The sequence below is a fragment of the Leptopilina boulardi genome, unplaced genomic scaffold, assembly GCF_019393585.1.
Source record: "Leptopilina boulardi isolate dan_hultmark-lab unplaced genomic scaffold, ZJU_Lbou_2.1 LbouV2_51, whole genome shotgun sequence".
NCBI classification, from domain to species: Eukaryota; Metazoa; Arthropoda; class Insecta; order Hymenoptera; family Figitidae; genus Leptopilina; species Leptopilina boulardi.
Window position 1 is genome coordinate 493,422 of NW_026137996.1, and position 12,376 is coordinate 505,797.

A 12,376-nucleotide genomic window follows, 5' to 3' on the forward strand; every position below is an offset into this window, starting at 1 on the left:
AATTACTTGATTTAGTTAACCAAATTAAATTAATTGCATACAATCAATAAATTTAATTAATTAATGAATCAAATTATTCTTTTACATTTTCTTTTTAAAATGAGAAATTATTTTTTTAAAGAAGATATTAAAGAATGACTTTTAAGCTTTCCTTTCTAATTAAAATTATTTCTTTATCCTATTTCAGATAATTTCATTATAAATGAAAGGACTTTGTGATAGGGGAAAGAGTTTTCTACAGTTAATTAGTCAATCTTTTGTTTTCAAATTCATGTAACTTTAATCTTATTCACAGGCATATTGAGACAAAAAGAAATATTATATTTCCAATTTTAAAAGTAAGAAAATTGCGATTTTTTAAAAATAAATTTTTTTCTCTTCATTTGAGAGGAATACTTTATTCTAAGAATATTATAAGAAAATTTGCATCTAAATGAAAGAAATTATTTTCCCATTGTGAATAATTTTTTTTTCATCAACTTATAAATAAAAAAAAAATTTAATTTCAAATGAATTTAATCTAAAGTAACTTTAGTAGTGTTAAGCTAATTTTTTTTTTTTTTTGAGTAAGCAGTAAAAAGTTAAATTTCTAAAAAAAAAAATTTGCAAAAAAAATATAGTAATTTTTTACTACATATTTAATTCATTCATCTACATGGTTTAGATATTTAAATACACGTATATACAAAATATGTATGCGCATGTCAGCTATTAAGAGTAGGCCGTTCTCTCTACAATTACAGTAATTATCCCGTGGTCATTTAAATGGTCGAAAATCGTTGATTGCATCAGTTTGTAAATTGAAAGTACCGCGAGGGTAAAAACCAATTCAATTTAAAATTGTAAGTCTGACATCAATTTTTTTCTAATTGTAAACAAAAGTTTACAAATTTTTTTTTGTTTGTACCGTTTTTTAAGCTACTGTAAATTTATATTAATTTTTTTTCGAGACAATTTTTTTAGAGCAAAAAAACTACCTTTAATTATTATTTGTTCTCAATATCCATTAAATAAATTAATTTTTTATTAATATAATTAATAACAAAAAAAAATTTAAGAACCTTAAATTTTTTGTTATCAAAATTGTCAGTAGAACAATGCTTTATCATTTGAACCGACTGGCACAAATGTAGAGCAGAAAATCTGCTGTCAGGGGCTTTTCAAGAACTTGTATAACGACTGTTTGAAAGTAACACACGATAAAGAATATTTTAAACATTTAACTAGATTATTATTATTTTACATTATTATAATTACATTCTAAATTATTAATATTTCTAAAATTCATTAACCATTTTTTTTAAATATAATTTTATTTCCAATAATTGAAAGAAATTGAAATTAAAAGTATATCAGCAATTTTAAATCTTTAATAAAAGAAATGAGAACTAAAGTGGTTTTTTTTTTTACTAATGCTTCAGTCAATTAAATTTTATTATATATACAATATATAATTTTTTTTTTCTCAATCTTTCTATTTTTAAATAAAATTAATGATTTAACACGATTATTAGAGCATTTTTGATAAGATGCTGGATTAAAAAAACAAGTTCATATCAGTTCGTTCAACCAAATATTTCTATTAATTAACAAGAAAAAAAAAGAATGAAAGAAATACGAAAATAAAAATAAAAAATGTCCCAAAAGAATCGCAATATTCTACACAACTAATTTATAACTTTTTCAACTAAAGAAGAAAAAAAAATTCCATAACACATTCTATATATACTATATATTATATTTGTCGACTTTTTCCTGAGTGTTTGGACCTCTCATTGATTTTTATTTAGAAAAAGAAGAGTTTGTTTGAATTTAAATAAATTAGTTCCTTTCAAAATCAAAAGTTCTGTTAAGTTTTCTTTTTTTTTTTAAATTTTTTATAATAAAAAAAAAAATTTATATTTATAATAAAAACAAAAAATTTATTTTGTATATTAAAGAATAACAAAAATTGGCAAATATTTTCTCTAATTGTTTTTAAAGAAATGGTTTAAAACTTGCCTATGTGAAAAAAATAAAGTATTTCAATATTCTACACTGAAAAAAAAGTATTATCGATTCAAGGAAATCATTTACTTGTCCGTATTTGATCCACTAATTTTCAATTCAAGAAAATTTACTTCAAACTAGTAAAAAAAATTTTTGTATCAAGAAAATATTAAATCAAATAAAAAATAGGTTCTCTTGATTCAATACTATTTTTTTCTACTCTCTAAATCTTAATTAGTTGTTTTCTACTAAATTATTAAATGAATTAAATTTTATTTATTAATTTATTAAATTACTAAATTTATTAAATGAAAGAGTGCGTATTCGTTTATCAATTGAATTAGTAATAGTTTTGACTAATTTTTAGTAGAAAACTACTAATTCATGGAGTAAATCGTATTTTTTTACTACTTCAAATTAGTAAGCCGATTTACTCCATGAATTAGTAGTTTTCTACTCTCTAAATCTGAATTAGTAAAAATGTTTACTAATTTTAATTAGTGACTCACTTTTTGCTTCAGAATTAGTTAAATTTTACTAATTGTTAGTAAAAGTTACTAATAATTAGTAAAATTTTACTAATCAGAAGCAAAAAATGGGTCACTAATTTAAATTAGTGAACATTTTTACTAATTCAGATTTAGAGAATAGTAGAAATTAGTAGTTTTCTACTAGCAATTAGTAGTTTTTTACTACAAATTAAATTAGTCAAAATTGTTACTAATTCAATTGGTAAACGAATACGCACTCTTTGATTAGTAGAAAACTACTAATTCATGGAATAAATCGTATTTTTTACTATTTCAAATTAGTAAGCCGATTTACTCCATGAATTAGTAGTTTTCTACTAGAAATTAGTAGTTTTCTACTAGAAATTAGTAGTTTTCTACTAGCAATTAGTAGTTTTTACTACAAATTTAATTAGTCAAAATTGTTACTAATTCAATTGGTAAACGAATACGCACTCTTTGATTAGTAGAAAACTACTAATTCATGGAGTAAATCGTATTTTTTACTATTTCAAATTAGTAAGCCGATTTACTCAATGAATTAGTAGTTTTCTACTAGCAATTAGTAGTTTTTTACTACAAATTTAATTACTCTCTAAATCTGAATAAGTAAAAAAGTTTACTAATTTGAATTAGTGACTCATTTTTTGCTTCTCAATTAGTAACATTTTACTAATTGTTAGTAAAAGTTACTAATAATTAGTAAAATTTTACTAATTCGACACCTTCCGTTCATATATAATGCTTATTGAAAGTGAAATGCAATATAAGTTTTATTCAAATTTTCGTGCCATATAAGTCTTATTGAAACAACAGTGCTATATAATTCTTATTCAATACAATTATTGTATTGCACGGAAACTTAAATAAGAATTATATAGCACTGAACTTTCAATAAGACTTATATGGCACGAAAATTTGAATAAAACTTATATTGCATTTCACTTTCAATAAGCATTATATGAACGGAAGGCGTCGAATTGAGAAGCAAAAAGTGAGTCACTAATTCAAATTAGTAAACTTTTTTACTAATTTAGATTTAGAGAGTATGTCAAAATTGTTACTAATTGGTAAACGAATACGCATTCTTTGATTAGTAGAAAACTACTAATTCAGATTTAGAGAGCAGTGTACGTGAACTTGTTAAAATATCAAAAAAAAAATTTTTGAACAAATAAAAATTAAAAGATTTTCAATCAAATGAACATTTGATTTAAAAAAAAAAAAAATGATGAGTTTTAGTAAACAATCATGCGCGAGTCTTTATACTCAAGGCATAAAGTTCCTGTCTTAGTACAATCAATTTATATACATCTGCGTGTATTGAGGAAATTGAAGGAGAATATCAATAAAATTAGTCGCGTTATATAGAGTACATGATTAAATGATGACGATGATTAATTTGCTAGGTTAGTCTCTCTCTTTCTCTCTCATCGAGCAATCCAGTACCAGCCTTGTGGTCGAGTGGCGCGTGGTGCCCGAGCAAATGTCGTCGTCGTTGTTGAAGACGATGAGGAAAAAGAAGAAGAAGAAAAAGATGTCACGGGGGGTATTGTAGGGGCGCGATCAACGATCGACGGATCCATCTCGAGGATCATTCGCAAATCGTCGTCAATGCCAATATGCACGCGCACCGATTTTTCTTGTTGTTTTTTATTATCGGAAATAAAGTTCTCCGATTTAGATGAACGCGGTGGCACGTTATCCAAAGAATTGAATTTCAACTGATGTTGTTTTTGATAATTATGAAGATGACGTGGTGAAAATGATGCCGGTAAATTTTGCGATGTTGTTGTTGTTGTTGTTGTTATTATTTGCGTTGAGCCAAGATCAGGTTCCGAGCTACAATTATTTATTCGATCTAATCGTGACACAAGTTCTTCGAACTCGACAATTTGTCGTGACGTCTCAGACGCGGTGGCATGCATAATCGCGCTACCGCTACTTTTTGCGATCGGACGTCTCGAGGCGTCGCGACGCTACTAAAACGAGCGCCTAAATCACTAGACATCTAAACCAAACAACTCATGACGTAAAAACGATTTTCCCCTTTCCTCTCATTGTCATTCTTCTATATATTTGCCGAAACTGCGAAATGCGTATATCTTCAATTTATATAGTTAATAATCTTCATAAAGACGATGTCGAATTTATAAGATGATGTAAAAAAAAAAAAAAAAAAATTATTTTCTCAATTTTTATTTCTAGAAATATAATATTTTTTTGCGTAAATTTTAAATGTACCTAATAAAAAATCGAGAATTTATTTTAAAATATATTTAAAAATCAAGCATAATTATTGACAATCGTTAATATATATATATATAAGTATATCATGAGCCATTTTAGAAACTCGTAAGAATTTGTCAATATATTAAATGGATACATATTGAAACAAGTGGAGAAAAAAAAAAAATTCTAAAATTATCGAGATGATACATTAGAACACATAGGCATAAAGATCAATATTAACACATTTGTGTTGTTTCAGAAGCTCATGTCGTCATGTATTTTGCTTATCTAAATATCTGCTATACACATTTTGTGTAAATCTTGACACAAATCAAAAAATATATGAACAATAAAGCGAACAAGTTTAAAAAAAAAAAAAAAAAATTGCACAATTTCCAAAATTAAAGTTATAGTCAAAAATAAAAAAAAAAAGTATTCAATGAAAATATTTTCCAATGAGTTTAAGGAAAATAATTAAATCGATCAATTCATTCAATTATAATTAATTAATTTAATAAAATTTATAAAGAATTGAATTAATTAAAACAATTTTTAAATTAAAAAATAAATTTTAAGTTTCATGAAAAATTTGTAGTTAGAAATGAAAATTTACAGAAATAACAATGAACTTTCAGTTTAATAAAAATGATATGTGCTAGTAAAAATCAACACTGGCAAGAGATAAGGAACTAAATGATTTTAAACTGAATGGTATTTTGATGACTATTAACCTCTCTATTAAATTGGTCTTGGAAAATTACTGACAATGTTATAGACGACAAAAAAAAAATTTTTAGGAGGATCTACTTATACTTATATATTAAATTTTACAATTAATTAATTAATATATTTACAATAATCTAAATACTGAAAAAAATGATAAATAATTTACAATTAAATATAACAAAATTTTTATCATTATAATAAAATAATTATTAGTTAAAAAATTAGTAAAAAAAAATTATTAGTAAAGTATCTATTTAAAAAAAAAGAATATTTTTTATTTCATTATTAAAATAGTAAATAAATAAATTATAATTCAATGATTTCATCGATGATGCTGCATCATTGTCAATAAAAATGATTCATATCTTTAACATTTAACAAATACAGAAATAAATGTTTGAAAATTATTTATGATTTTATATAATAATAATCAGAAATGAAAACATGTGGTGCTTGAATGTTCAAATAATTTCTGCCCTATATAAATATAAATCTTATATATATATATATATGGTCAGTATATAATGTAACTCAACCTAATGTATCATTCATCATGAAATAAAGGACACTCGAGAGCACTACCGGAAGGCAAGATCATTGATACAAACTGACAGTAGTAAAATATTTAAACTTTGTACTTTGTAAATTAACGATTATATCAATAATAGAACTCATTTTTTTTCTCCACTTAGAAATCAATATAAAATAATTATTTCAATGAATTTTTTTTTGTTGAAATTAATTAAATTTGCCATTTAATTAACTATAATTCGAGAAAATCAATTAAATTTCAAAAGAAAAATCTAGTTTATAATTTATCACATTAAAAATAGATTAATATTTATTAAAATACATTTAATATTTATTAAATATAAAAAAAATTTTAAGATTTTTAATTTTGTTATTAAAAAAAAAAAAATTTTCTATCTCAACGAAATAATCTTCACATTATGGATAATGACAAATAAAGGTGGTAACAAACAATGCAGTAACTTAAGCAATCTCTATTACCGCCTTATCTAAATTTTTTATCTATGCAACCATCTCTCTCTCTCTCTCTCTATATATATATATATATATATATATATATATATATATATATATATATATATATATATATATATATATATATATATATATATATTTCAACAAGCGTGTATATACAATAGTTCAAAAAGAAAAATTTCGAATTCAAGATAAAAATCAACAAACAAACTTTTTATTGTTAAAAATTTCAAACATAAAACCCAGAAATATAAAATAAGATAACAAAAAAAAATCTTTCTCATTCAATTTAAAATTGAAAATACAGAAAAAAATTATTATAAAACAAAATGGATTCTTTAAAATTTTTTAATATAATAAAAATATGGAGGAAATGATTTTTTTTAAACATTTTTTTTTTTTAATGAAAAAATAAATTGTGTATTAAATTGTTGATTCATTCGACTAATTAAAAAATTTTGTTCAATTACATTGTGTAAAGGATCGGATTCCAGAAGAGTAAAATAACAATTTACAGAGATGCGCTTTATTGCACTTGAAGAAAAGATATACTCAAGTTCAGCAAATTGGACAGTCAACTGCAAAATGGCAAATTGCCAATTATTTGCAACTATTGCAACATACATTTTATTTGGCAAATTCGAAATATAGTTTTATATGTTTAAAAGAGGGCTAATATATTTTATATATATATATATTATGTCATCGAGAATTGATAGCCATTTATAGAAATTTTCAACAATTCATATATATATATGAAAAAAATATTACGTAAATTAAATTGGTAAATTTAATTATTCAATAAAATAATAAAATTCCATATATTTTAAAATAAAAGAACGAATTAATAGAAAAGAAAATTTAAATTATAAAGAACATTTTGTCTATAGAATTTTTTTTTATTATACCAGAAATAACTTTACGTAAGGGAAATTTTGAAATGTTACCCTCCAGCTTGATAATAATTTATAAGATTTCGATACATTTCCTTTTTCCAATGAACGTTCTTATGTAATTTAAACATGAGCCCCTAATATTGGTACATTTGCCAAAGTACTACGTTCATCTTAGAAAGTAAGTTAATAATCGTTGTAAATATTGAACCGGTTTAAACTCGATTCGCCCAACAAACCATATGATCTAACATTTTATTCTATTGATATTACCATCCTCATCTAACGGCGTTAAAGTAACAATTGGACCTTTAAAACACTTGCTTCAATCAGCACACGCAGAGCAATTCGCATAAAAAAAAGCCGACTAATATCACTCATTTTCACTTTAATCTATTATATATTATTGTATATTTAAATTTCAAATTATTTAAAAAATATTATTTCTCCTTTAATATTTTTATTGCATTCAGAAATTTTCTTCAATTTTTTACAATTTAAATTAATTGTTTTTATGGAAAAAATATTTTTCAAACATAACAAAAATATTTCTGATTGATTATTGTTCGAACGTGTTTTATCTTGAATTAAAAAAAAAATCACCGCTGTTGTAATAAAATAGAATATTGTGAAAAAACGATTAAATTGTTTTATTAAAAAAAAAAAAAAAAATGATTTCTTTCCTTAAAATAATTTCTTGATTTTATAATAATTCTTAAAGAATTTTATTGTATTGCAAACTAGTCACAACAATTTTTTCTTTTATTTTTTAAACAAATTTTTTTAAAAAGTAATTTCAGCTATAATAAACATTAAACAATAATATAACAGATAAAAGTGAAAAAGATATTCTAAAATTGAGTTTTATAAATAAAAACATTTTGATACGAAAATAGATTTTTTATATTCATGGTATTTTTTAAATAAAACTAAAAAAAAAAAACTGTGAAAAATGCTCAATTGTATATTCTAATGGATTTTGTCACACTAACATGTAAATATTTCAATGTAATTTATTATCCGGAATAGAGATTATTGCAAATGACAGGCAAGAAATTTTCTCTGTCAAAAATAATTGAAAATTCAAAACATGAATATCTCTCAAAAACATCTGAATTTATTAATTTTTTTGTCATTCTTTTAATTAATATTGAACTAATATTTAATAAAATTTATTTCTACACTAAGAAAAATGTTTAGTCAGAGCAACCAAAATTTGGTTGGGCCAAGAAAAAAAAATTTTTGTTGGTATTTAAGCAACCAAACTATTTGTTTGAGTCAACCAAAAAAATTTAGTTGAGTGTTTTTTGTTGGTATAACAAAAATGTTTGGTTAGCTCAACCAAATTTTTTTTGTTAGGTTAACAAAAATGTTTGGCTGATCAAACAAACAGTTTTTTTTTGTAAAATTATTTTGTTGTCGTAACCGAATTTTTGTTGGAATTTAAAAATGTTTAACCAAAATATTTTTGTTTGCCTAACCAAATATTTGGTTGAGATAACTCTACGACTTTGTTTCAGCCAACCAAAATTTGGCTACAAGAACCAAAATTGTCTAATCAAACAATTTTGTTGAAAACACTACATTTTTTTTTCTCAGTGTATATAATATTATATTTCTAGGAAAACAAATATTCGCAAATAAAAACCTTAAAAGTTTTGGATTGACATCTGCTCATCTTTGTTTTATATAGCCTCTGGCATATATACATAATTGAATACCAATTGAAAACTTTCGCAAGAGTTTATATAAATATACGATGCATTAATTACAATTATTGATAAATAGTTAAAAATTCCTTTTTTTTGAATTTTCAATTACATTAATTTATTTAATTTTCTTCAGAAATATTTGTCAAATATAGATGTCACAGAAAAGGTTAATTATAACGGATTACATAAAATTATTTTGCAATGAGTCCTGACACGGGGCTAAATTCACAAGATAAAATATTCTCATTTTATAATGTATACTAAAATAAGACTGTTAATTTGATAACTTTAATGAGAACCTAAAAACCCAAATGAAGAAATAAACTAAACTTTTATGAAGCAAAGTGTCATAAACTCGAAATGATAAATCTTATAGCAAAGGTAGTTATTTCTAGAGCCGAGTACAGATAACACTTTAAGAATATTAACAAATCATTGTCAGCATTGAATTGAAAATAATAATTTCAACCCTATTCGATACAAATTTTTTTTTTTTTTATTAAATTAAATCCTATTTTGTTAAATAAATTCAATTTTTTTTTTAAATCTAAAGGAATTAATTTTTATTTTAATTTTAATTGTAAAAAAAATAAATAAATAAATATACAAATCTTTCAGTCAAATAAAACACGTTTAAAGGCTCATTTACATTTCAAGTACATTATTTAATTGCTCGTCAGAGTGAAATGAATCTCATCAAGTTGAACTATAATTTCATGAGAAACATGGTATGAATCTCGACAACAAAAGTTTAAAAGCGCGATTTAGCGTCAGTGCCTCTCGGGGAGAATCGAGTTCAAGCTGAAGAATAAACAACACAGCTATTACGGAACCTGACACTGAATAAAGCTATAGAGTACCGAGGGAGAAAAGAAAATGAGATCCACCCTCTGTGATAAATAATAGACATTATTGATAACTTAATAACAATAATTTTTTCACTAGAATATCAATAAAAAAAAAACAATAATAATAATAATTAAATTTTCATTCTAACGAAAAAAAAAGACTTGAGCATCAAATCAGCTTTCAACTAAAAAATCAATGGCTTATGCAGATTCACAATTCAAATATTTAAGCCTTTATTTGGAAAGGTAATTTCTCTCTTAAAGTTTTCTTTTTATTGAATCACAAAACTATAATAGGAATATGAAGTGAAGAAAAAGTTTTTAAAGCGTTTAAAAATATAACTTTCAAGTAATATATTGTTTAAAATTAAAAACAGACTATTAAATTTTATTTTACAGATACATATAAATAAAAAATTTTCAAAATATAAAACTTGCAAGAAATTCTTTTCGTATAATTTTTTTTTTTTTTTTTAATAACTTTTACATGAAAAAAGAGAATTGAAATTTTTGAATTTTCTCACTCGTTATTGGAAAAATCTTTTTGAATAATACAAACACTTTTCATCGATTCATGCAAACATATATATATATATATACATATATAGAGAGAATTCTAAGAGAAATAATTTTTGCCTTCAGTTTATTTTTTACATTTGAAAGAAATAAAAAAAAAATGAAACACAACTCATAACAGAATTAATTAAATATTCTGTAAACGTACCCTCGCACATTTTTCCAAGGGGAAAGTCAGAAACAAGGACAGAGAATAACGATGAATTATGTGTAAGTTCATGCAAACAAAATGCACAACTACTATATATATATATAAAAAAAAAAAAAAGAGAGAGAGAGAGAGAGAGAGAGAGAGAGAGAGAGAGAGAGAGAGAGAGAGAGAGAGAGAGAGAGAGAGAGAGAGAGAGAGAGAGGTTGGGCACAAATATAAGAAAACATCTCAAAACGTGAATATCAAGTAGATCCTTAGAAACAATGCGAAAATGTATATCGTGAAAAATTTCTATTTTTATATATATCGAAATTTTTACATAGACGAAAATAAATTTCAAACGTGGTGGAAAAAGAATGTTTTTTTTTGCATCATTTTTTCTATTGCGAGTTCTATATTTGTAAAAAATAAAACAAGAATCATGTGACGGGGTTTTCAGAAATTCTAGACAATTTCTAACTACAAAATGGAAGAGCGAACAGAGTGACACGCTATACAGAATAGTATTTGCCCTGCTTGCAAATCACATTCGAGATGCCTGCGGGCAAGCGAACAAGCAAATGAGTCCCGATCCTTGCCTGTTGATATATACTTGAAACCCTATTTTACTAATTGGGTCACGCTCATTATCAGTCATACATATATATAGAAATTCTTTTCACTTCAATCGCTATTCTTTTTTTTTTTTTGTTGCAATTTCTAAATATTCCAAGTATAGAAGAGTTTTTTTAAAAAAAAAAACTAAGAAAACATCCACTACCCTAAATCTGAATTGATAAAAATTTTAACTACTTTGAGTTACTAAATTTCAACTAATAGTAAAAAAAAAATTTAGTAAACACAGGAAAAACAAAAACAATTCTGCTGTTAAAATAACACGCAACAAATTTTACCCTAAATCTGGGTTAAATCTTATGGGTTTTAGCATTGGAGCAAAATTACCCGCAACAAAAATAACACCAGCTTTTTTTCTGTGAAATTTAGCTAATTCAAAAGCAAAAAATGACTTACTAATTCAATTTCATTTGAATGGAAATATTACTGTTTCGAGTGGTAAATTAACCGTTAATTCTTGATTTTGACTTGTTGAATGAAATCTTGCTCCAATGAGAATTTGCAAGACGAGAAAATTAAGCCACAATAAGATTTAAGAGAACATATATTAATTAATAATCAATAAAGAAATACATGAAAACTTGTTAATTTTTCTATTGCGTGTTTTTTTTTTTACATTAAACAATGACAAATAGATGCTGAGAATTTACAGAATATAATTGTCGTGATTTATGTTCATTTAAGGAACAAGACATTAACGTTCCCGAGCTTTGTTCCATAGGGCTGCTTGCGCAAGAGCAAGCTCAGAAAGAGATATTTACTGCACTTTGGGACGTACATTCTCCTAAGAGAACCACGGCTTCTAGAAGAGGAACCGTACGTAATTTGTTATAATAAAGTCACCAAGACAGGAGAAAGGCGTGACGACGATTCACATTAGTTTTCAAAAAGCGAGAGCACAGCTTGGAAACATCAAGAGTCCTTGATATTTTATGTCAACTTCTTAACTAAATCTAACAAAATCCTTACACAAACATATTCATATATATATATATAAATATCTAAATCCACACAACAGAGGGAAATTTTGTCAGCTAAGGTATATCTCAAATTAAAACCGATTTTTTTTATACAAATAAATAACATTTTTTATGTTACCTTTGTAGCAAAAACTAATTTT

At 24.4% G+C, this 12,376-nt stretch overlaps 1 protein-coding gene across 1 annotated transcript in view; it reads right to left on the reverse strand.

Annotated features, from left to right (window-relative positions):
- The window catches only part of LOC127289949 (microphthalmia-associated transcription factor), a 113,071-nt gene extending 108,537 nt beyond the window's left edge, over positions 1-4,534 (reverse strand). Inside the window, exon 1 of the mRNA XM_051318282.1 lies at positions 3,948-4,534. Within this exon, the coding sequence (XP_051174239.1) occupies positions 3,948-4,426 (479 nt within the window). The 5' untranslated portion in view covers positions 4,427-4,534. The remainder of the gene's footprint in view (positions 1-3,947) is intronic.
- Between the last annotated feature and the right edge of the window lie 7,842 nt (positions 4,535-12,376).